At 36.2% G+C, this 27,206-nt stretch overlaps 2 protein-coding genes across 11 annotated transcripts in view; both read left to right on the plus strand.

Annotated features, from left to right (window-relative positions):
* The window catches only part of LOC123880491 (trafficking kinesin-binding protein milt), a 58,129-nt gene extending 44,432 nt beyond the window's left edge, over window positions 1-13,697 (plus strand). For all 10 annotated transcript variants that reach the window (XM_045928659.1, XM_045928666.1, XM_045928696.1 and 7 more), the window contains 6 exons: window positions 7,212-7,417; window positions 7,849-8,022; window positions 8,546-8,688; window positions 9,069-9,224; window positions 9,495-9,645; window positions 10,098-13,697. In XM_045928659.1, the coding sequence (XP_045784615.1) occupies window positions 7,212-7,417; window positions 7,849-8,022; window positions 8,546-8,688; window positions 9,069-9,224; window positions 9,495-9,645; window positions 10,098-10,827 (1,560 nt within the window). In that variant the 3' untranslated portion in view covers window positions 10,828-13,697. The remainder of the gene's footprint in view (window positions 1-7,211; window positions 7,418-7,848; window positions 8,023-8,545; window positions 8,689-9,068; window positions 9,225-9,494; window positions 9,646-10,097) is intronic.
* Window positions 13,698-14,189: 492 nt separating this feature from the next.
* On the plus strand, window positions 14,190-24,911 carry LOC123880544 (intraflagellar transport protein 81 homolog). The gene is made up of 11 exons (XM_045928721.1): window positions 14,190-14,455; window positions 14,929-15,134; window positions 17,864-18,051; window positions 18,818-18,939; window positions 19,335-19,466; window positions 19,969-20,100; window positions 20,957-21,157; window positions 22,801-22,920; window positions 23,310-23,483; window positions 23,557-23,943; window positions 24,656-24,911. The coding sequence occupies exons 1-11, from the start codon at window positions 14,309-14,311 to the stop codon at window positions 24,818-24,820; spliced, it is 1,974 nt and encodes a 657-aa protein (XP_045784677.1). The 5' UTR covers window positions 14,190-14,308; the 3' UTR covers window positions 24,821-24,911.
* Window positions 24,912-27,206: the final 2,295 nt, after the last annotated feature.

The raw sequence follows: 27,206 nt of genomic DNA on the forward strand, positions 1-27,206 counted from the left end.
GGGTTATGTGTTTATCAGTCTATAATGTGTACATGATGTATATTTATTATAGTAGTATAATACCTCATAAATCAATCAATTCCTTTATATTAAGCGTGATAATAATTATTGTCGTCTGTTATTTTTTTATTTGTGTTTCTGTTATTTTTTCTGTTTCTGTTGATTTTTCTGTGTTTCTGTTATTTTTTCTGTTATTTCTGTTATTTTTTCTGTTATTTCTGTTATTTTTTCTGTTGTTTCTGTTATTTTTTCTGTGTTTCTGTTATTTTTTCTGTTGTTTCTGTTATTTTTTCTGTGTTTCTGTTATTTTTTCTGTTGTTTTTGTTATTTTATTGTTTTTTGTTTAAAAATAGGATAAAATAGGAAAAATAAATAAATGAGAGTTGTTAAAAAAATTGTCGTCTAAAAAAGAAACCCACTACTAGAAAAGAAGGTTTTCAGTGCGACGCGAGTATTTTGTACTATAATATTATATTATTGTGTAAGAATAGAATAATTGCGTCTAACAATGCCGTGTTATAACGTCATTTTTATGCTGTAGCAATAATAATAAAAAGCCACGCTCATATTAATGGTCTATAAAATATCCAATGTATCTTAGGATGAAATATTCAGGCCGAATTTATTATCTACATTATTATCTTAACAAATAATTAAAGTATATAGCGTTTTTATGTCAAGGTGCCTATCTGTCATTTCAATTTTAATGATATTAGGTACGTGAATGAATGTATTGTATGTGTGTACTGTTTTGTATCAGTTTTTGCTTTGACCTGTTTGAAATCCATGCTAAATTTATAAATGCGAAAGTGTCTGTCTGTTGTTTAGCTTCACACGGCCCATCCGTTTATCCAATTTTGTCGAGTACAGAGATAACTTGAACCTCGGAGACGGTCATGGGTAATTTTTTGTCTTGGAAATCTCACGACTTTCCGTAGAATTGAAAAAAAAACCAAAATCCACATGAATCCACGTGGATATAATGTCGTGGGCATTTGGCACAAAGATACCTTGCAGCCCGACACATACTAGATATGCTACTTTTATCTCAGAAAATCAAATACTTCCCATGGGATTTTTAAAAAGCTAAATCCACGCGGTCGAAGTCATCTAGTGTTAAGTAATTATTACTATCCAAAACTTTAAAATACCTATACTTAGAGTCTGCTGACGTTCTTTTTGATTTTTCTTCTTCGAACAGCGTTTCAAAATGGAGAACTTTTCATTCACCGGCTACATACATAGCGAATCAGAAATCGCGCGACCAAAATCTAGAAAGGCAAGTTCTCCCTTCTAAAAGGAATTGGCCTTGGAAGAAAAAAAATCAAAAGGAACGCCAGGAAATGTCGATATATTTGGTTTTGGATAAATGTCATAACTAACTGGCCTAAATCTATCTTTGGACCGGTCCTTTTTATTTCAAAGGCAAAAAGCCAATAAGCGTCACGGTTTTATTAAATTGCTGTATTCCTGTGTTTATATTACGTATTGCAGATAAGGTATTGAGGCATGTAATTCAATATCCCATTGTGTGTCCTCGTAAATTTTTAGTGCTTATTTGTACTTTGATAGTAAAATATTCGTTTCGCCGCCGTAAAATGGCACGAACTTCCAATGCATTTTGAAGAGAATTTTATTACTAGGTAGTATGCCTAATAATCATTACCATAGTAGTATGAGTTTTAATGAGACTGCCTTATTCAGTTTCATGATTGTTTTCCTTGAGTTTGTTTTATTGGATAGGCAACAGTCATTTGACTAAGATAATAACAAAAATTTGCTTCCATTTAAGAGAATTTGATTTTAAAGTAAAGGAACAATCCTTTGTTGTGTTGTCTGGCATAACGCCACCTTACCATTAGTGCAAGAATGCATTGCGAGGAATATGTCTCAAACCCACTTCGAGAAAAAGCTTGATTTCACAGCTAGGCATGGCCTTGAACTGGTGAAAAAAGTGACCTAAGCTATGAAAATGAAGCGGGTGGTTTTACGTATATAAGGCGCTACGCATCATCATTGGTGTAAAACGCAGAGCTTTAGACCTCTCGTTTCTCAGTGCACCCACAGCGACAGCTATAAAATAGCGTCGAATGAAGTCACCCAAATGTTGTCTACAGAACTTGATAGAACTTAGTATACCCACTCCTATACCTCCCACTATATATTAATATAGAGAGGGCGCAACAGTGCACTGATTAACATCAGCTCCGTACCAAAAAGTGTTTTAAAATAAAAATATAGGTTATTATTGCAATAAAAAGTGATGATTTGTTGCATTAGTGGCTAAACTATAACTAGTGATAATAATCTAGTGAAATTACAGCAGTTTTGCGATAAAAAATCATAAAGAAGTTCTCAACGGACAATGGAGTTCCAGTACCTACAAAAATCATCTTAAGTTACAAATTGTTTTGAATTTTGAGCCAGTATTTTAAATGCAATAATCTCGCAAGTTTCTGTACGTAAATTTTGGACGTGAATAGAAAAATAAAAGTGAAATATAACTATTATAACCTAAAAATTTAACAAACGGTCGAATAAATAATTCGTGAATAAGATTAACTCTGACGCCATCTACCCACAAATGCAGCAGGCAGTTCCAATGTATGACGTTCGAGGTTTTTGATACGAACCTATTGAAATTATCCAGGTACTTACCTACTTACCGAAATACCGATTTGTGATTGTCTAGTTTTATACCTCTGCAGTTCTCGTAGTTTACAACGTTTTTTTATAAAAATGGAAGAAATTACACAAATACTACGTGAAATACAAGTTCAAATGAACACACAAAAACAAGAATTACATAATATACAACAAAACATAAATGGCATAAATGATAACATCAATGAGAAATTTCAAAACATGGAACTTAAAACTAAAATGCTAGAAGAAAAATTAGAAAAACAGCAACAATCCATTAACTTTTTCGAAAAATTCATAAGGAGAAAAAATTTAATATTTTTTGGAGTAGAAGAAAAAGAAAATGGTTACCATGATTTAGAAAAATATGTACTAAATATAATAAACAACAACATGAAAATGAACTACGGCAATGATAGTCTGGAGTATGTGGGAAGACTTGGTAAAAAGACAGGCACTGTAAGACCTGTAATTGTAACCTTAAAAACAGTAGGAATGAAAATCAACTTGTTAAAAAAGAAGAAAATGCTTGACAGTTCAAACTACTATATTATGGAAGATTTTCCAAAAGAGATTCTTAATAAGAGAAAACAACTTAGAGAAAAACTTACTGAAGAAAGAAAAAATGGAAAAAACGCAAAATTAATTTATGATAAAATTATAATATTAGACCAAATTAAAACTGGAATGGAAACAAAAATCGCCAACAATAAGATGAATTTTCCTTTGTTTTCCCAAGAGGTAGTAAGTAACCATCATTTCAAAAACAACAATAAAAATAGGAAAACACACAAAAATAAGACCAAGAATTAAATATTCTTAATATTATACAGATGCACTAACCTAGAATAATAAAACATGCTAGAAAACTATTGTATAGACCCTCTCCACCTCTCAATCCGGCTGGTCCCCGTGAGAGGTTAGACCACTACCCTTCAGTGCAAATAACCAGTTCATAGGTCACTTGACTACCATCTGTTAAATGAACACAGCAAACAAACATCTGAAGGAGGCCTCACACCTTAAGGGTGTACTGAACAGCTAGACAGTTAACTAGGTATCTACTGGAAATTAAATAGCATTTAAGTAATTTGTTCACTGATTAGAGATTATAGTAGGAATTTCCAATTAAAAATATAATTATATAATATTAAGTATACTTACTAAAAAGTTACTAAAAAGTATGTTACTAAAAAGCTTACAACATTAGGATAAAAATAATACAACTACTTAACATACATTTTTATTGTTAAAAGTACTTTCTTGGATTACATATCAAAAATAATATAAGTAATTAAACCAAATAATTTGTTTAACAGATTTTTCTAGCTGTAATCAATGTAATAAAAAAATAAAAACAAATTGTTTGTGTTGCTTTCCATTTAGTAGACAAGTACATAAGAATGAATACTACTTAAAACTTGCAATTTGTATATCTACTCATTGTAAAATATAAAAAAGTACCTTCTATTCAATATTTCAGTCAAAAAGAAAGAAAAATTACTTTGAGTTTTAGCACCTACCTATTATCATATTTTGAGATAAAACTTGTTTGAAACAGTAAGCTAGGCCAAACTCTGGAATGTATAAAGGAAAGTAGGTACTTATACTAAAATTAGAAAAACTGAAGTTAAAATAAACAAAACAAAAAAAAAAATGTATATATAACATAAATATAATAATAGGTAATTAAGAAAATAAGTGCCTACATTTATGTTAAAATAATAAAAAATAGGAGTGTTATAAATATTTCTAAGTAAGTACTTATTTAAAGATAAAGCATTTCATTATAAATGTTATTAAAAAATGTACTAGTTCGATTATACCTAGGTACTATAGTTGTATACAAAACTTCATGTAAAATTTCATTTTGTTGTTCAGTAATAAAGGGCTTTATTATTATTATTATTATTATACAGGGTGGCCAGAGAAGTGACGTCCAAAAGCAAAATTTGGGTGCTTCATATGGAGAGGTATCCAAATCACCCCCATGTATGTTACGCGATTTTTTGTAGTTTTCAAGTTATAATTTTTTTTAATAGGTTTTTAAAAATTTCGACCAGCATGGCTTTAAACATTTTTTAAAAAAAAACCAAGACCATTTTTTGCAGTTTTTTTTTTGTAATTTAATTGTTATGAGCAGTGCTTTAATGCTCAAAAATAATCAGGTTCGTAGCGTTAAGGAAAACTGCAAAAACTTTGAACTAAATCAGAAAAATTTCGTTCAAGCGAGTAGGACTTGAATTTTCAACATTAAATTAAAAATTGAAAACGCTGGTTTTTTAGTTTTAAATTAACTTTAAAAACTGCGCTTGGCTCTTAGGTTTATTAATAATAATAAAAAAATGTACTTAATGGGTGTTATTTCGCTGAAATCAGGCATCAAAGGTACTGAAGTGGAAAATTCGTAAAAAAGGAATTTGATAAAAAATAATTTTAATTGCTGATTTTATTATTCCTGGCGCTAATTATGATAGAAAATTTGTAGATTACCAACAAATAAATGAATTAAATTAAGATTCGAAGGAAGATGAAGATTGAACATTTTCAATTTTACTTAATTTTATCATGAATGTTGAGGGGCCTGTTCTCGGAAATTTAGCAGTACGGTATCCCTTTTACCGAGAATAACAATAGGCCAGGTAAAGAATATTGCTTTCTCTCTCACTCTCTGGTACGGCTAGAACTGGTGTAAGCGAAAGAAACAACGAATAACCGGTGCAAGCGCAAATAAGAATCACGTCCCTCAGTCGTTCTCACCTTGTGTTAACTGCTACTCGTCTCGTCACTTACTCTTTACCACTACGCTCGCTTTGCTTACGGATTTCGCTGCCTACTTATCTGACTATTGTGCTCGTTTATTGGACTCTGTTTTGCCTAGTGATTTGGACTTTGTTGACTTGGAAGTAGAGATGAGGTACACATTGAGTGAGTATGCAGAAATGCATTATTTTTACGGAGTTGCTCGAGGCAACGGCCATGAAGCAGCACGACTTTATCGTGATCAACTTCAACGCCGAGGTGGTCCGCAACCTGAACGATATCCCGACCATCGTGTATTTATTAACACGCACAATACCTTAATGGCGGGCCGCATTCCTGGTCGAGACGGCAGTCGTGAAGGCGTCCCTAGAGTCGATCCAGATCGCAGAGAAATTGTGTTAGAAGAAGTTCGTGGGAATCCATCTACGAGTACGAGAGTTATGGCTCGTAATCTGAACATCCCGAGATCATCGATTCAAAAGATACTTCATGAGGAAGGATACCACGCGTATCACATTCAACGAGTCCAAGCTTTGTTGCCAACCGATTATCAGTTGCGAGTTGATTTTTGCGAAACCATGTTGCGAAGACAGCGAGAGGATCCCGAATTTTTTAATAAAATTTTGTGGACTGACGAGTCACGTTTCGAACGAACTGGATTATTCAATATTCATAATTACCACACATGGGCAATTGAAAACCCACACGCAGTAAGAGACTCGTCATACCAACATCGTTTCAGCGTAAACATGTGGTCTGGGATCCTCAACGGTGAATTAATTGGTCCATTTGAACTGCCGTCCAGACTTAATGCTGAAACATACAACAATTTTTTACAAAACGAAATTACGAAAATGAACTGTGTTTTATTAACTCATCAATGACAAATAAGAACTAACAAAAATACAACAAAAACACAAATTAAAAAAAAATTCAAGGTGAATATTTTTTTTATTAGTTTGAAGCATTTCTTGTGATAATTTTTAGCCTTAGGAAGAATAAAGTAGGCAATAATTATTTTTTACTCATTTTTTTTCTCCTAGGAGTTTTCCACCTTAGTATCTTTAAAGCCTGTTTTCAGCGAAATAAAGCCCATTTAGTACTTTTTTTTTTAGTATTATTATGAAACCTAAGAGCCAAGCGCAGTTTTTAAAGTTACGTTAAAACTAAAAAACCAGCGTTTTCAATTTTTAATTTAATGTTGAAAATTCAAGTCCTACTCGCTTGAACGAAATTTTTCTGATTTAGTTCAAAGTTTTTGCAGTTTTCCTTAACGCTACGAACCTGATTATTTTTGAACATTAAAGCACTGCTCATAACGATTAAATTACAAAAAAAAAACTGCAAAAAATGGTCTTGGTTTTTTTTTAAAAAATGTTTGAAGCCGTGCTGGTCGAAATTTTTAAAAACCTATTAAAAAAAATCATAACTTGAAAACTACAAAAAATCGCGTAACATACATGGGGGTGATTTGGATACCTCTCCATATGAAGCACCCAAATTTTGCTTTTGGACGTCACTTCTCTGGCCACCCTGTATATTAATATGGTAGTATTCCTCCCAATAGTCCTAGTTGTTCGTTTTCTTCCTAGCGTTAAAGGTTGTCTGGAAGAGATCGTTATTTAGCGATAAGACCGCTTTTTTGTATCTACTGTTTAAGTTTTCGTTTTGTAACCTGTCATTTGTTTTGTGGTGCAATAAAGTATATACATACAATATACATTCATACATATATGCCTTTAAAATATTATTTTTTGATACGTTAATAGCGAATTAGCTACTTAGAATTTGAATACTTTCTGTAGGAGCGGTATGCAGAAGTGGCAGCGTTGCTGGCCGAAGCTCAGGAGCAGTTGCGCGCGGTGCGGAAGCGAGGAGAGGTCACGCGCGGCCTCATGCCCTCCGTGGCGGCCGCGGCGGGGCTGCTGCCCGCCAGCCTGCATCGAGAGATGCACTCTTCCGTCTACTCCGAGCTCAGTCTCGACTCTGGCATTGGAGACCCACTTGCTCAGTAAGTGTTTTAAATTCTTCTGCGTCGTATTCCTTAATGCCGAGGGTGTGGCCCATAATAATCACAGACTGGGTTGATCAATAGATGAAGTCTAGCGATGTGATCTTAAAAACAGTTGAGAATATACTATCTTGTTAACGTTCCTTAGGAAAACAAGGAACTGTTTTAGTTCCGTCCCATCCGTCAGACTGTCCGTCGTGTGACACAATTTTAAAAATAAACTATAACAGCTATAAGGTTGTTTACTATAATTATAGAAATATTACTGCACACAGAGGTATATTTAAATTAAATGAAATTTGAAACTGTATGTCAAAGTTTTAAACAGCTTTCAGGGCTACGAAACGGTAGCTTGGCTGCCTTATGTGTCGCACAAGGTAGCCATGTTACCGTAATATATGCGCTTTGACCACGTTTTACTATCGTTACAGTTCAAGCATGCAGAAAGTATTCGAGACCGTGCAGTGCGCGTCGCGCTGGTCGGGCGCGTCGCTGTCGGGCTCGGAGCCGGACGCGGCGCCCGCCTACAAGCCGCCAACTAAACCCAACTCCTCAGACTCCTTCTTTGAAGATGTATCTGACACTGAGTCGGAAGATTTGTATCCGTAAGTATTGTCACCATTCAACTAAACCCAGCAGAAAATTGCTACAAAACCACTGCTCAGGTTTCTCAAAACCTGCAGTAAAAATTCACTTGTGCCCAGGAATTCCACAATCTTGTACCCCATTCACCGTTTTACCACAGATCGATCCAATTTACTTGCACGAAACGTTTTTGCTCAATATTTCTGCTAAGTGGTTGAATGTCCTTCCAGCGTCCGTCTTTCCTGCCACATATTACCTAAATACCTTCAAGAAACATACACCTTGTATGCAAGCGCGCTGGAACCTAGACCTCATTATTGCTTTATTATTAAGCGTGATTGTTGTCCAACGCAAGCCTATCTTGCAATGCAATAACATCTAACTGTTCGAATAACAATACTATTACTTACAAAGGACTCAACTATTGATTAATAGTTCTTGATACAGCAATACTTTTGTATTAAAATTTAGTTTTGTGATGAATCAGACACAGTTTAGTATATTTTCGTAGTGTTTTTCTCAGTGTTTGTTGTTTGTTTGCAGAGGAAACACAGGGGTTGGCGTCCCGGGCGCTCCCGGCGCGGCGGAGCTAGCGGCGGCGTTGCGGCGGCTCACACCACAAGAAATCAACTCTAGGCGGGCTTCCTTAGCCGCCTCGCACGTGCTGAGGCATCGACGACGGACGGGTATGTTACCAACATAAGATTAATTTATTATGAGACGAAAATCATGTTCTGCTCCACCCAGTAATCGTTCAAACTTCTCTAACAAGGGATTCACGATCCAGCTATGTAGGTACAATTTCGTGGAAAAGGTTACCCCGAATTCAACTCTGCATATAGTTGATGGATGGCTGGATAAGGCTTATTCTTTTTGATTTATTTTCAACTAGCTGATGTCCACGACTTGATACGCGTGGATTTAGATTTTTCAAAAATCCCGCGAAAACACGATTTGAGATAAATATAGCCTATATCACTGTCTTGTACTATATCCTTGCAAAAAAAGCAATAAGTAAACCAAGAAACAAACACACTTTTTGATTTACGTATTTATACGCTTACAGAGAGAGATTTAAGCGAAGAGAGCGCGGTATGGGGTGCGGGCGCGGCGGGCGGCATGGCGCGGTTTCGGCCGCCACACAAGCTGCAAATCGTCAAGCCGATGGAGGGATCCCTCACGCTACACACCTGGGCGCAGCTCGCTAAACCAACCATGTCGGGTAAGATTTTTTACAAGCATTTTTTAACACTACCAGTTTTGAGTTCATTGACGTAGGATATTATAGACGGCAGCTCACGAATAATTTGACAGCGCTCAAGTGGCCAGGTTCGCACCGTACAAAACATGACGCATAGGCAACAACCAATGGCGGACGGTTGCGCGCTATGATTGGCTGAGATATTTTCACGCCATTCAAAAACAAGATTTCTGCGCAGGTACATTGGCGTTATAAAAGTGGTAGTACTGGAATCATTTGATTTGCTTGTAGGTTTACTGGAAGAGCAGGAAGGCGTGGGTGTGCGAGGGTCGCGATCCGCGCAGGCGCTGGGCATGCGCGTGTACCGGCTGTCCGACGTGGAGGAGGACGACGACATGCCGCGCCTGCCGCACTCGAGCCACATCTACACCTTCACCAACAGGTATACACCCAATCACTTTAATATTCTTTGTGTTTTTAACGTTAAATTTTCTTTTTTAATGCATGCTTGTAATCTTGTAATTAGGGTAAATTGTAGGCTTGGTAATAATTATCATAAGTATAAAAATGAGCGTGTCATGTATACCAAAGTTGAAACGTCTTTGCCGTCATTCTAATGAGCTTAATTCTCTATAATCCCCCGGAACATGTTTCGGTGGATTATAGCGACTTAAGCTTGTTGGTCCTTGACTTCCGCAATTTTACGCCCCCTTCTATCCTACGTTATTCTAATCTGTTAGCAATTTAATACTCAGTATCCATTCTTAGTTCAAATCCAGAGCGACCGAAGACGTTTCAGTTAGATTGAAGATATAATTTGTGATGCATAGATTGTATATTAAAGTTACGTATTGAAACATTGCTTTACGCTTGTTTTGTTTCCTTTTGCAACAGCACGGTTTTACATCCAAACGATGGCAGCCTCGTAGGTAGCAACGTGAGCAGCGTCTGCAGCAGCGGTATGAGCAGCCTCTCTAGCTCCGTGCTGGGCAGCGCGTGGAGCTCGCGCCTCACGTCGCGCCGCTCCTCCGCCGCCGTGTCGCCCGTGCACTCGCGCCGCGACTCGCTCTGCCAGCCGCCCTCGCGACACTTCACGCCCACGGCCACGCCCGCCAACAGCCCGCTGCTCGGCTCGCCCGACTCCTCGCCGCCGCCCACGCCGCGCCCCGGCGACGCGCCCCCCTCGCTGCACGCCCTCATCGCGAGCGGCACCTCCATCCTCCGCCGGCGGTACCTCATATCCCCAGCTTCCGACGGCTCCCCATCTCCGCTGGCGCTGCAAACACCGGGATCTCTATACATGGGGCTGCTTCATCGAAGTCCGATGGAGCAGTTGACTTGTTTGAAGCGAACCCTTCGATCTCCAGCCGCGGCGCCGACGGAGCGGTGTGAGACGGCAGACGCCCCATTAGGAGTTCCTGCGCATCCCGGTGAAGGCGCATTGGACGCTGCTGCTCATGGTGGTCCTGGCACGAACGGTCGAAGAGGCAGAGTGCGAGCGCCGCGGCCTCGCACGGACTTGGGCACGGTGGGCTCGACGCCGACGAGCAGCACGCCGGCGCAATCCTCGCCCCTCGGTACGCTCAGCACCTTTCTATTCGGCCGCAAAGGTGGCTTACTGTGAGAGTGCGAGCCTTTCCGACTCATCAGAGGTGCTTCCGTAGATCGCTCGGACGCCGCTCGATTAGAAAACCGCAGAGTGCGTTTTGAGCCGCGTCACGCTAAGCGATCGTTCTGAATTGAGGCGAATAGTTATAGTGATTGCTGCGTGCAACCTTGTGTACTGAATAATGATAAAGATACTTACTTTTGTGCTCAAACAGCAGTTTTGTTTTTAGAATAATCAATTCTCAACATTTTATACGAAGTAATTACTGTTACCATTCGCCTCAATGGGGCGTAGCCTTATTGATTTTTTTACTTGTGATTTAGATGTAGACGATTTTTTTAAGCGAAAACCCGATAGGCCTATCGGTAATGTAGGCATAATTCGATTAACATCGACATGATTGGTATTATTTTATGTTATGAAACATTTATGTCTGTGAGTCCATTATTATTTTTTTTGACATTGTTTGTTTTGTAGTAATTTGTATTTTTTTAGAATTGCTTTTGCATTTATGTGGATGACTATGAATCTGAATTGATCTTTAGAAAGACTTGTATACGTCGCCGTTGTAGCATTTTCAAATCTAACACATTCCTTTGAACAAACTAGTATTAATCGAATGCATGCATATTGAAGCAGGTCAGAATTATCAAGAGAACCGAACGGCCAATTTATTTACAGCGATATCCTTTTGGCACTAAATAAAAACAAAGTTCATAATAATTATTACAAGTTTAAAATAAACACACTGCCTAGGTATAAAGGTCCAAACGCATTTGCGCTGCGCTGCGCGACGCGACACGTAGTTGTCTGCCGCGTCACGCTCAAGTGCGCCTTGCTCCATGCAAACTCGCATATCTATACTAATATTATAAAGAGGTAAAGTTTGTAAGTTTTTTTGTAGGATCTCTGGAACTACTGAACCGATTTTGAAAATTATTTCACCAGTACAAAACTACATTTTTCCTGAGTAATAATTTCCAGAAAATTACAGATCCCTACGAAAATTGTAATGCGCTACCCGTCGTATTGTATGCGCGCCGCGTCGAGCAGCGCTACTCAAGTGCGTTGGGACCTTTAAACGCAATTAGTTTCAAGGATGGGCATTAATCTTATTATTTTGAGACTGACATCTTAGTTACATATCTTACAATTTTCGCCCTTTGATAGCTTGTTATGCTTCCATTTTCGTATACGATTTTGAATCGTTTTTATTTAACGTCAAAAGCACTATTGCAATTAAATTGTAGACTTAATAAAAATTAAAGATCTTTGTTTCCTTTTTTCATTAATTAATTCGATAAAAAAATTTGACAATTATTTATACTAAAAAATATTTAACAAGTGCTATAAATTCTGGTTGTTTTCATATTTCGATGAAAGTTCTAATCATATACTTAATCAATTTATTACTATGATAAACTATGATATCATTTCTTTTTTTATCTTTTCATAATAGGTACTTAGATATTAATAAGTTTCATAAAATTATCATTGTAAATAACTAATTGAATTTCCATTAATAATTTAGAAGAGTACAAATTATTTGTTTTTATAAAAATTAGTAACATTTGTAATGAACATATGATATAAAATTATAATTCAATTTTATATTTTGATTCTTATAAGGTGCAAAGTATTTGTTATTATAATATTTTAATAAAGAACATTTCTGTTAACTTAATTACTAACTCAGGGTCTAAATGTAAAAGTGGTGCATGCCATAGATTAAAAGTTTTCAATTGAAATTACTAGGCTCAAGGCACATTGGGTCATCTTTTTTATACACTCATACGTGCATTACGCAAATGTACGTATTAGTGTATAAAAAAATTCACGCGAATACTCGCGTCGACGTTCGTTTGACTAGTTTATTTTGCTTCACATTAGCATATTGAAGATAATTTTCAGTATTCTTTGGAACATTTTGGTAGAGACGCCTCGCTGCGTTTCAACCTTGCGTCAATATGCCTTGAGCCTTACTTGTGTCATCAGCTTGGCATTCGACCGAAGAACTTTTGTTCACAGTCTTTAATTTTACTTTTGATAGCTTTATTATTTATTTATCACGTAAGTTTAAAACGGGGAGGAGAAGTGATTATTATCTTTATAATCACAATCAGTGAATATTTATTAATATCATGTTAACTAATAGGTAATTATGACTAGGTTTTTCTAGTTTTTTAGTCCTGATTATTACTTAATACTTATATTAATATCACACACTTAGATCCAGTTAAAATGAACGTAGGCATATTGTATAATTAGTTTCATGTCATTTTCTTAGTGCGTTTTAATATCAAATGTCTTGCTAGATAAAATATTAAACAATGAAAATTGTTTTTTTTGTCAATAAAAAAATTTCAATCGTAACTGATGTAATACGAGGTAAAAATAGTGTACTGATCATTGTTAGGATGGCAATTTTTGTTATTGAAAAAATGTGCTAGTTAAGTAACAAAAGTTTCAAAAATAATATTTTGACTGGATTACTTAATATTGTGTGTGTACTTCTCCAACCCTGTCGGTGCTAGGTAGCAACTATGCCAGTGAGGTTCCCTTGTGTGGTTAAAATAATCGCACGAATTTAGTTTTTTAGTCATTTAGCAGTATCCTGTAGGTTAATAGGCTATTATTGAATTCAGTTTATGCTTTAATCAGAGGATCGTAGTAAATCACTTACATGATTTGTTGATGGTAGTCAGGAAGGCTGTGAGGCGATTCATCTTGCGAACGATTGTTGTAAGTTGCTGGGGTTTACTTAATACAGTGAGTTAGCACAAACTGTAAGTCGTATGAGGGTAACTTGTTGAGATTTGACGATAACAACAATATTGTGGATAATAATGATTGTATTATAATAGAAATATAATTTATTCCATGAATTTTGACTTTTATTTATGCTAACTTTACACAAGAAATACTTCTTTCTATTTTGATTTAAATAACGCCATAAATTTTTATCAAAATCAGTTCAGTTGTTTAATTCGAATTTTCTTACCTAATAATATATTTGGTCATAGCTTACGGCGATTAATTATATTGGTACCTATCAACTTATATTTTATCCTATGATGTAATATTACGGAGTGGCTCTTCCAACATCAATGAATATTACACACTGCCAGCCACCCTTAAACTTTTAAACTTTGAGGACCTCTGGCAGGGGGATGTAAACTTTCAGCTTTTCTAAAATAACGAAGGTCTGGCACTCGCTGGCTCTCATGGACGTATTATACTATAATTATATCTCTATGCTGGCTCATATACTATCTCTATGGCTGGCTCTATATTATGTATCTATTTTGTGCTGGTTACTATAGCAACGTTCATAGCCACAACTCGCAAATCAAATATTTTTGTCACCAACATGTCACCAGTGTTTGTCACATCGATATTGTGAATTTTGACAATAGTTTTTCTCTTAACTGATTTGGAATTACATCGCCTACCTAAGAAAGTTCAATATTTTTCTAACACGTTAAGGTCGAGCAAGATGACCGAGCAAATTAAGTTTATAGTTAAGGAATTGAATACAACCTTGGGTAGGAACTATGACTTGATAAAATTCGACTCTTTAGATGAAAAGCAACTTTTGCAAGTGCTTGTGGACTTGCTCGTCAATTTCAACGCCGGTGACAAGGTAAGCTGATATAAATAGTTCGTACCCTATTACTTAAGTTAGAAAAAATTAGAAAATAGGTAGGTGCTTAAGTACCTACCTAAGTACAAGTTGATAAAACCAAGTTCTACCTAGGTATGCGTATTCTCTCTAACCACAATAGAATAGACCTAAGAACTTAGGAGTGCAAAACAAATTCCTTTAACGCCAGTAACGCATTGATAGAGTTCTTCTGGTGCCGCAGTGTACCTACCTATTCATCGGCAGCTGTAGGTATATAGTCACTTGCCAGTAGGTGAACCACCTACTCATTGCATGTATTAAAAAAACTAAGGAGGCGCCTTTATACGTCCATGGGAGGCGCTAATAAATACATTTTCACTATAAGTTTTTTGGTAGCAGGCATTACTATATTAGGTGATTACCTACCTACTCGTACCTAAACAGAATCTAATTTAAGTAGTCAAAGCCTTACTCGAGATCTATTTTAACAGCTAAATATTCGAGAAGATGATCCTGAAACAGTTACGCTCCAACTGCTAGAAATGCTGGGCAGCGTAAAGTACCGCCCTCCGCCTGGCGTTGAGCCGACACTCTTTAGGTCACAGCTGCTCGCGGGAGATTCCAGGACCATACATCATGTATTACACTGGCTATTGTCAAATAAGGAACAAGTTAAAAATACTGCGTATCTCGCCAAGTGAGTATCAAATTAAATAGGTAGGTAGTAAGTAGTACCTTCCTAGTGTAAGTAGAAGTTAAGACCTACTTCAGTAGTTAGGAAATAACAATGTAGATACTATCTACTAAGCAATTTGATGAGTGAATGGTCCATTTTGTGACCCGCTTTGCTGTTTTGTGAAAGAGTTGAATTATTTTGGCATATCTAGTTCCTAACAATTTAAGAACGTAATATGGACGCATCTTCCATTTCGATAGATTTTCTCCTAGTAGTTAACATTAGAAACATTTAAAAGAAACGTGCTGAAAGTTATAAGGTATGAAAAGAATATTTTATTTTGTCATTACTCTTTGCATTGAAAGTGTATCTGTCCTATTGAAAAACTTCTGAAGCCTCATATAAAAGATGCTCCCTACATATATATCTACATCCTTACCTTCTTACAAAAATGATGAGTCTACTGTATCGATCTCGGTTGGTTATGTTTATGAATAGAGATTTGTAGCCTTTGAATAGCTACTTGTACGCGCCATGCGAATTGATTAGGATCATTTTAGGGTTTTTAGATTTAGAATTAGGTACATAAAGTTTTTTGCGAATGAACTTGGCGTACCTAGATACCGACCCGATCAACGTCTAGTACTGCTGAACATATCCGTACAAGACCGTACCTACAAGATACTTCTTGTACGATCTTCTAGACGCCACCTGGATCCAGCGGTTCCAGGTGGCGTTCCCCCCAACTAAATATTTTGGTAAGATTCATAGGGAGGGACTGCAATAGTGTAGTAGGTAAACGCTGTGGTCTTATGAGAGGGAGGTCTCGGGTTTGATCCTTTGGTTTGATACTATGGAATTGTAAGTTCCAAATTGTCTTTGATATGGAAGGCTTCAGTCATGGCTAGTTACCATCTTACTGGCAAAGTCGCAAGAACGCTCGCGTTTAATGGTTAATGTGCGCAAACTTTTCTAACTACTTCATAGCTTTTAATTTGTCTATCTATGTATCAAAACTTATTTTATAGGCACGTGTCCATAAGCTTGAATTTATCGTGAAGCTTTATTTTCGCCCTCGTTAATATCAATTAGGAACGCCTAATACAATAGCTGTACGTGTCAAAAACTTTTGTTGCGGGTTTCCCTCGAAGTTTGCCCTTTTATCACTGGGAGAACGACCGTTGCGCATTAAGTTTGTACGTAGGTTTATTATAATTACCTTATTTTAAATACCTAAGAGCAGGTGAAAAATAAATTACGAGTATTATGTATAGTTAATATAAGTGGGTACCTAAAGGAAGTGCGAATTTTGTCAATTTGCGTGTACTTAATGTGGAAAGTGTTTCCCGAAATTTAAAAATTCTTTCACATTTTAAAGATTAGGTAGGTAGATAAGTACAACTACTTATTTCAGAAAAAACTGTAGAATGGCAGTGGTAACCCAGGTAGGTACATAGGTAACCAGGTAGGTATCCGGCAGAAAATATTGCACCTCGAATTTTAAAATGAGATAACGGTTTCGTACAGCTCTGTCGTTGAAACCGGCAAACGTCACACATGTATCATGAGTGACAGAGACAATGCTCTACGAAGCCGAAATCTCTTTTTACCCGACTACGGCAAAGCCGAAAGGAAGGGTTATGATTTTTTATAAGTTCGATGTGCAGTATTAATTCTTGCCGCGTAGGTGATGTAAAAGCAATTTGAATGAGATTTGATCAACTATGTATATAATAGTATTAAGGATATAATATAGCAGTAGGATATGATAATTTTCCTAAGCAAGTCTAGTAATTGGATCGAATGTGGTTAGACTATTAATTTCTACTTGGGCGAATCTTCTGGATCAGTAGAAGATTCGCTTAGTAGTCGTCCCTTTATATTCAGCTTCACCTACCGATGTTCGGTTTGTCAGCGGCTCGATTAAATCGGTTTACCAGCTCTTTGTGTTCCAATACCTACCTATTTATGGATCATGAAAATATAATTACGTCCTGAAATAGAAATTTGTATTTTGAATTACAGCTTCTTTTGTTAAATATCAGAAAGTGACCTGACAGTCTTTTAATTTTCATTTGCTACCAAAGCTTTCAAAGAGAAAAGTTCATTATTAACAAGTGTAAATTAAAAATTTATAACACCCCCGACGATCCAAAGTATTTGAGTTTTCCAAAACATCATTTTCAAATAAATAATTATGTATTTAGGCAACGTCCATCTTGACAGCTTGACATTTGTCTATTGACATAATATTATGACCCTAACGGTTATCTAACCTTCTTTTCTACAAGAAAACTAGAAAAGAGCTGATAACTCTTAAACGGCTGAACCAATTTTTTTAGATTATAGCTAAGAACACTCTCGATCAAGCCACCTTTCAAACAAAAAAAACGAAATTAAAATCGGTTCATTCGTTTAGGCGCTACGATGCCACAGACAGATACACAGACACACAGATACACAGATACACAGATACACAGACACACAGATACACAGACACACAGATACACAGATACACACGTCAAACTTATAACACCCCTCTTTTTGGGTCGGGGGTTAAAAAAATAAAAAAAAATAAAGTAACGCACAATATTGTGAACTAAGCCTTTCCTAGACGCGCCGTACGTAGGCCTAGATAGAACTAGGTACGTTTTATTAAAGGTGTTCTAGGTATATATCTACGTCCTAGACATAGTATCTAGATATGAAAAGATAAATACCTAGTAAACTTACTACTAATATTATTTTAGGTACCTGAAAATTCCAGATATTCCAGCCGACGTGGTCCGAAATAACACAATCCAAGATTTATTGGATTTATACCAAAATTTAATAGACGAATTCAAAGATGTTCATAAAAGGACAAGAATGTTGCAGAAGGAAAATGCTTCAGAAATCATTAATGATATCAAAGAGATGGCCGTAGAGAGGGATATAGGTAACTAAGTATTACGGAATGCTTTAATAAGTACCTTGGTACTGAGATGCTTAAAGTAAATAGCCTAGGTAACTCGGGATAATGTAGCTTTCTACTGGTGAAATAATTTTCAAAATCGGTTCAGTAGTTCCAGAGATTACTTCCTACAAACAGACTTACAAACATTACCTCTTTATAATATTAGTATAGATTAAACAGGGCCATCAATGATAGAAGAAGACGATATCTAGAAGAATCACAAGTAGGTACGTACCTAATGCTTTTTTCACAGCATGAAGCCAGCCCAGCCAGCAAGTATATTTTCAGTTGAAAATACGTCTTATCGATAACTTACCGAATCGAGTGTTCTGAATCGCCCAGAACTTCCTGGTTTATTAGTTATTTACGTTCACGCTGAAAAGTGTGTTTTATGCATGACTCCCACTAAATGCGATCGTCCAGAAAATGCGATCAATAATCAGCGGTAGCAGATGTTACTGTTATTGATATCATCTTCGATAGTCAACGTTTGAGTAGAATAGAGGAGAGCGAAAGGTTGTACCTATTATAAAATTATGTAAAAAATCAGCCACTGGACTGAAGTGGGACTGAAATATACGAGTATGAAAGGAAAAACTGACTGACTGATCAATAAACAGGTCAAATTACAGTTAAAGGATTTAGCCCTACTTTCTACTTAATAATGAAAAAATCCGAGATATTTAAGGAGTTAAAATTGTATAAGTTATTGTCTTGGTTAAACACTAAACAAACGCCTCTTTCGCAGTGATAAAGAGATTGGAAAATGTCCAAATACATTTGGTTGACGTTAGAGATAAGGAAGATTTATTGAATTTAAGCAAACTTTTGCGAATGCAACAGGAACGGGAAAAGGAACTGGAGAGTCAAGTATGTCATTACAATAAAATAAGTTCTTACTAAGCCCTATTTCTTTTTATATGTAGGTTGTATGGATAAGTATTTATCTATTGCTTCGTCTATCTACAATAAAGTGGGTTAGTAGATTTGAATTCTCATATATTTTGCTAACGAAGTGTGCAAACTGACAATACCTAAGTTTTATTATTTAAATGACAGTTAAAATGAACCAGCAAAAGGTCAAACTAGGACCTCCTAGTCACCCATTCAGTTACCAACTTCTATATCAACAACTTGCGTTGCTTAACAATCGCAATCGATTAATATGCGTTGTTGCAATTAGACCACACGATCCTCGACTAGCCACACGTCCCTAGTATGGCTTATATTCTGTTAAAAATATATCAAAAATGTCTATTTCACAGTACAATATGCAACAGTCACAACTGAAAACAGCCTCAGAGCAACTGAAACGTTATTTGAATGTTATTCACGGCCAAAGCGCCACGCCCAAGACGGTTTCAGATGTTATTAAACATTTACAAGAGGAAATTCAGGTAGTTTGGCTTTACTATTTTGTATAAATAATTTAAATGTTTAATTCCGGTAGTGGTAGTAGTTTTCGAAACTCCAGTTGCTAAGTACCTACTTGTGTTTGAACATTCTAAAGGGCGTTATTTAGGAGTCCCGTAGCCTCCCTGCGATTCGCTTGAGATCCTTTAGAGTTTAGTAGGGAGTTGATCACCCAGAATGAGTATATTTTGCTAACTGAGTGATATGTTGACGATTATAATTATAGCTATGGGCTTGCACTTGACTGCGATCTACATATCTGTGCTGCGATCACATCAAACAGTAGTAAATAATGCAGCCCAAATGCAGCCTTAGGTGGAGCGCGCCTGCCTAAAACGTGTCTATTCATTTTTTTTGAAGGTACCTAACCTACCAATATCATTTACTATCCATTCTATTTTTGATATGGTAAAATAGCCTAATTACTTTCAAGTTAAGTAAGTTACTAAGTAGGTAGGTACGGTAACTAACCAAACTGTGTTTTAGTTGAACAGTTATCTAATGAAAGAAAAACTACCGCAAGAAAGTGCCAGCCTACAGAAAGAGTTGAATATCATGCAAAACATAGCTACAGAACAACACCCGACTCGATCTGATGTTATTACAGTTCAAGATAAGGTAAGTAACGCCATAATACTGAGACCTACAAGCACAAGTACTAACCTACAAGTACACTAGAAGCCATCAAAATGACAGTTATTTTTTGTGCCGATTCGAAGCGCCGCCCGGTGCCCCACCAAGCATAGGTACTCGTACCTCTATATTGACTCTGTGTCAACTGGTCTTCGTGTTGACATTATATTGATAAATGTCTCATCCTGATCATTAAGCTCAGGTTAATGAAATAGTTACTAACATTTAGTTCCCAGTACGCTGATAATAAAATATGACGCTCACTATCAGCGCTTCAAAAACGGTCAGCAATAGCAAGTCCAGCGTGTATTAGTAGAGGTCAGTGCTTCGCTATCATTAAACCTAATGGAAATAATAATGCCGTCCAAAATTAGATACGTACGGTTTAATGAGATGCGAAGACCGTACTATATTCATAAAAGTTTATCGCTTCGTTGAAGATTTGCTGAGACAAATACGCTTTTTTACTAGATGACCTAGCTTAGTTACCGACCAAGGGAATAACAAAATTGACCGTAAAAAAAATTAAAATTCCTCAAAGAAAAGACACAAACAACCACACGAGTGCTACAGCTAGGCTCTTTATTTTTTTAACTTTCATTTTAAATTAATCGACCCGTACCACAGCGTTATCTCACTTAAATGTATAGGAATTCGGACCTCAGTTTGTATAAAATTCCTAAAAAATCACAAATACCTATATCAAATATTAACAATTCAAATGATTAGTGTTAGGTAGGTATTTCACATTTCAGTAATTGTCCTTAAATATAGATAGGTACAATAGCGCTGTCTATTGTTGATTTACCCTCATTAACCACATTCAACAATTCAATCCCAGATAGCAGCTGTCAACAGGGAAATAGAGCAGCTTGTGCAGCGTCGACTAGCAGCTTCAGACCCTCAAGAGGACAAGCTGGCTCCGTTTCGCCAGCAAGCCACTGTCATACGACGCAACAAGGAGGCCAGCGCGGCCCGCGTCCATGAGCTAACCGCTACTTTGAAAGATCATGAGGCTACATTGGCCGACCTGCGTTCCCAGGTTTACAATAAAATTTTAATAAAGTACTTAGAACTAAATAATGTTTCATCGACATGAGTTTATATTATTTAAAAATCTAGTGGAAACTCTTTGATTTTCCCGAGAAAAATTTACCCTAAATCCGTTTCTGGATTGCAAGCCATCTATCTACGAGTAATATACTCTGTACCAAATAGATGATGCCCGCGAAATTGTCCACGTGGATTTAGGTTTTCTATAATTAATTCCCGTGGGGATTTTCTGGGACAAAAAGTACCTAAGCCATATCCCAGCTCAAGCAAACGCTGTGCCAAACGTCAAAATCTGTCAAACAGATGGTTCGTGAGAAGCTAGCAGATAGATACTTTCGAATTTATAAGATTTGTATGGATTAATGAAACTTAATTTAAAGAAAATTCAGCTGTGGTATTTAATCAATGGTTCAGATATTGCAGAGATATCAAATACGACGACGTTTTTGGTATATCTTTTTACAGTAAAGCTCTTTTCAAATTACGCTATAATATAATAGCACATAGCATAAAGTTCATAGCACAACAGTATCGCGCACTACTTATACATTATTATGGACACTTACACACTTCACTGTACGATATATTATTAATAATGTATGGTACGCGATATTGTTGTGCTACGAACTATATGCTATTAAGTATATTATAGCGTAGTCTGAAAAGAGCTTTATAGCAAAAACGTCGTATTTACATGCTATATTTTTTTACAGTTATCTAGGTATGTTCGAGTATATGCATGTTAAGTCTTAGTATGCAGTCGTACTCAGTAGGTACTTGAATTGAAACTTGACACAGTTTGAAGTGAAGTTCACACCTACTCGGCTGCACCATTAGCGTGGTATTGTTTTGACCCATTGATAGTTCACTCAGTCGATAAAACAAAAGTCAGAACTGCCTGGTTCTTTTTAACATGGGATCTACATAATATATTTATGAACCTTTTTCTGTCATAATTTTCGATAGTCGTACATTAGAAAATTATTATAATATTTTATATTTCTTAATTCATTATATATTTAGGTAGGTACCTAGTTATATGATATCGACACGTGTCAATATATTTTATCGCACAGGACTCTATAATTCAGAGTGTAAAGTATTGTATATTTCTATCATATACTCGTTTTTTCTGCTAAATAAACCTTCTTCATTCTTTATCCTACTCATAGAAACTATGATCTCCTAAAATTTTGTGATCGAAAAGGTTCAACAAACAACATAAAGGTAAGACATAATTTATGTGGGTTATTAAAAATACCTACTTTAGAACTGAAATTCTCACAATTATTCATACTTTGACTTCTATTATAAAAATGCCTTTACAAATAAGTAATCGGAATCTCTCCTGTTGGATCAGATAAGATATTTTTTCCATTTCAAGTAATCGGTCATTATGTCGAAGCGTCGAGAGATTTGGCTCAGATAATTTCTTTGTGATTTCCTCTAGAATGACGTCGAGTCCAATCTTTGAACGGATTAGGTACGTATTTAGATAATTAAATATAGGCACTTATATCTAGGTAGATGTTTTAACTTTTAATTTTAACTTTATAAGACTTCTGATTGTGACATAGTATATATGTACTTGGACATAAGAATTGTTCGTTTTAAGTACAACGGTTTTTTTAGGTAAAACAACTTCTTGGCGACATCGTTCTCAGAGGAGAAGAGTTGAAAAAGTACGTCAACACCCTACGAACTAAAAGCACTCTTTACAAAAGGCAAAGAGCTAACCTTTCAATGTTTAAGGTAGGCCCCTCCACATCTAATAAACAAATAGTTTTTGGAATCAAACATGGATAGTAAACATTTTACAAGACGTTTATTGACCATTTTCATCAGAGTAATTCATCATTAGAATAGAGCAGGGTTACATTAGGCGGCATTTCAAAATAACTTATATCGACTTAACCTTTATTGAAGACTAGTTTTGGCCTGCGGCTTTGTCCGCGGGACGTAATTTGTAGGCAATGTTACTTCTGAATAAAGTAGCTTTCTAATGGTAAAAGAATGATTAAAAGCGGTTCAGTAGTTTCAGGGTATATCGATTATAAACAAATCTTTATATTTTTAACCGACTTGCAAAAAGGAGATGGTTCTCAATTCGGCACGTTTTTTAAATCTATCTAATGTTTTAGGTAGAAGCTGGTATACTTACAAGAACATTACACATTTTAAACACAAATGATCCTACCATCGAAATGGCTCTTGTGAATCATAAGAAAATGAAAATTGATGACGAGAATATTTTAGAAACAAGCCAGGACAAAACTGCGGAAATTGCTAAAAAATCATTGCACGATCTTTCTCAGGTAAGAATACATTACTATAATAAAAAGTTCATTTCACGAACAGTACTATCTTTTAAATATGTCATTTTTTTAGCTTGTGGCACAAACTGCTCAAAAACTATCTCAAGTCCGCCAAGAAATACAACCTTTGGCAGATAAAGTGAAACCTATCAAAAAGGAGTTCCAAGAAGTACAACAACAGTATGAACAAAAGAAGAGAGTGTACGAAGCAACCTCTATTAATATATCGTCACAGATGGAGCCATTGAAAAATCGCGTCAAAGAATTGACCGACCAGTTGAATAGTAAGGAGGACGAGTGGAAAAACTTGAGGCAAAAAATTACAAAGGCAGAAAGTTTGCAAGAAGTTGTTATGTTCGAGATGAAAAACTCTATGCAATCGCCGAGGAAGCCGTCAAAAATGGAAGCGCTGAAGAAAAGGGTCGCGGATGTGGAGGAGATTGTAAAGAATTTGGAAGAGGTATTTATTTCGTTTTTACGAACAACTTTTTTGTATTGTATGAATTGTATGGCTCTCAATATTATGATTATATATATCAATGGTTGTATGTACCGATTGCATTGAAATTGGGAATGTCCTAGGGTCAAACTTCCTAAGCCTCGATCATCACCATAAGGTTGCCGGCTTATCGGTCGAGTGTGCTTAGGAACTTGTCGATCTTGTCCCTCTATACCTTTTTACACCGTACCGCAAAACGTCGGGCGAGTGCCCATCCATTATTTGGATTTCTGTGGTCCATCCTTATGTCGTCGACATTCCATCTACACGTATAAGCGTTCTGAGACATCATTTCTCATACACATGGCTGAGGCTTGGAATACTCTTCTGTGATCTGAGTTCACTACTAATTACATTCCGGGTATCTAAAAAACAAGAGTGAAAACGCATCTTCTAGGCAAGCGTGTCCTATCTTAGGCCACATCATTGCTTTCCATCAGGAGTGATTGTGGTCAAGCTTAGGTGTCTCTATTGAATACAAAAAACATATTCCGTGCACAAACTTTACGCTTGTTTGGGGAAGTAGATACGGTGGATATGTCTCAAATTATGCTTTCAAACTTGAAATGTAGGTACATGTTAATCTCCAATAAACGATTGGTAAATCAGCCCGTAATCAACCCGTATAGAGTCGGTTCCGTTTCTTGTTTATAATATTCTATTTAAATATTAGGAGCAGCGAACAATAAGTTCTCGGCAAGGAGCGGTAGAAGAACAGACTCGACTTTGGCAGAACACGTTACAGCTGTTGCGTTGCAAACTCAAGGCGCGGGAGGAGCCTGCGCCACAGGGCCGAATGCACATCACCCAACAAACCCAAATGTTGACTCTTACTTAAATATCTAATAAGGTTTTTACGTTTATTACGCACAGAATGTAACTCACACGCGCAAAAATCCTACTAATATTATAAACGCGAAAGTTTGTATGGATGAACGTAGGTATGGATGTTTGTTACTCTTTCACGCAAAAACTACAAGTGTGGAGATAGATTATATCATGGAGTAACATTTGAGATACTTTTTATCCGGGAAAATCAAGGAGTTCCCACAGGATTTTTAAAAACCTAAATACACGCGGACGAAGTTGCGGGCATCAGCTAGTGAGGAATAAAACACCAAAGAAACACACTCTTGCATTCATAATATTAGTAGGGTTTTTACGGTGGACATTAATATTAATTAATCTATCCAAAATCTGTCGATAAGTTACTCGGCAAAACTGTTAATTGTCCAAAAATACCATATTTTTTGACAAATAAAAAACTTTCTAACCTATCGGCAGATCGCGGATAGGATGAAGAACTAGATATGCAGCTTTTCCAGAACCAACGTTAGCTTCTATTGCCTCTTTTCGTTGTGAATGTTATTAGTTTTAATAATACTGGTAAAAACGAATAAAAAATTGATTTACCTATTTGAGAATTTCATATTTTTCTCCAATTTTAAACAAATTATACTTATTATATGTTTTTATAATTTTAACAAAGGGTAAGAAGAAGAAGCAGAAAAGGTAATGTACCTATATAAACTTGTACTTAAAGGTATAAAAAAAACCAATAACCGACTATTCGGTTATTGGGTTACCTTTGTAACCTCAACATTTTCGTTTGAAATCAGGCGAGGCGATTTTATTTCCTAATGGAAAACACTCCTTCCTTTCTCTCGCGTGGTGAGGGTGACAATGAATTTGCAATGCAGATTAGTTTCGTGCTGTTTCCTGCTACCTTTGAACTTTTTATGCAAAATTTTTCGACATGCCACATATCGGGGTGAGCGATGTAACATAAGTAGGTAAGTATCTATACTAATAAATAAAATTGGAGTGTCTGTCTGTAATTTCGAAATAACTACCGCATATTAAGGTCATATGGTTATTTGAACGATACTATAACCGAATTACACGTTTTTAAAATTTTTGTCTGTCTGTCTGTCTGTCTATCTGTTTGAAAAGGCTAATCTTGGGAACGGCTGAACCGATTTTGACGGGATATTTACAGACAAGTAGAAAATTGACCAGGGAGTAACATAGGCTACTTTTTTAACCGACTTTCAAAAAGGGAGTTGTGTTTTTCTACCTATGTACACCGAAATCTCCGAGATTTCTGAACCGATTTGCGTCATTTCTTTTTTAATCGATAGAGGAACTTTGCGACATTGTTTCATAAAAAATTTGGAGTCCAACTCCTCAATCCTGATGCTGCAGGGGATCTGACCAATCCACGCGGGCGAAGCTGCGGGCATCAGCTAGTATTAAATAAATAAGTATTCTGTGCGACATGCTTCATAATTATTACAACAAAAAATATTAAAATGCTTCAGAGCCCATATCCTATTTTACATTTTTTAGATATGGCTATGAAAATTCAAAATATTTTTATTTAATTAGACTTTTACAAGTTCTTTTGAATCGTCAAAAGCATCTACCACTGGTTCGGAATGCCTTTCCTACCGAGAAGAACCAGCAAGAAACTCGGCGGTTGCTCTTTGAAATAGACATAATTACAAGTACGCTGGAAGAGGTGTGCCATACAAAATTAAACAGAGTATTTTTTGCATATTTTTTGTGCCGATTCGCAGCGCCCCACCGAGCGTACCGGGAATTAAAATTGAGACTGTGTCAAATGGTTTTCGTGTTGACACTATGTTGACATATATTATCTTATTATTTATTAGTATAGATCACTAAGGTATAGTTCCGAGTGGTTCCGAGTACGCTCACATGACTCTCACCGCTACTTTTCAGCGCCAAAATGGCAGAAATCAAGTTGCTTCAAAAACAGGTCGGCAGTCGTAATAAATGTCCAGCGTGTATCGGTGGTGGCTATACATGACGAACTTAAAGGTTGGATAGATCGAAGATTCAAGCATCTAATGTTAGGTAGGTACCTACCTACTGTTGAAAAATTCGCCAGTTACCTAAGTAATATATATACTATATTTGGGATGTTATAGGTATAGGAAAGGCATTCCGAACCAGTGGTAGATGCTTTTGACGATTCAAAAGAACTTGTAAAAGTCTAATTGAATAAAAATATTTTGAATTTGAATTTGAATATTATATAAAAGGTATATTATATTAAATCTCCCCTCGATACAAAGCTTAATTGTTAACTTTACGAGTGTCCTCATTTCGAGTTTTCATTATTCAATTCAAGTTGATGAATGCTAAATGAGGTCCTAACTAATAGGGACAGTTAATCTGTGTGCCCTATAGAGTTAAAT

This window comes from Maniola jurtina, chromosome 3 (assembly GCF_905333055.1).
Source record: "Maniola jurtina chromosome 3, ilManJurt1.1, whole genome shotgun sequence".
Lineage (NCBI taxonomy): Eukaryota > Metazoa > Arthropoda > Insecta > Lepidoptera > Nymphalidae > Maniola > Maniola jurtina.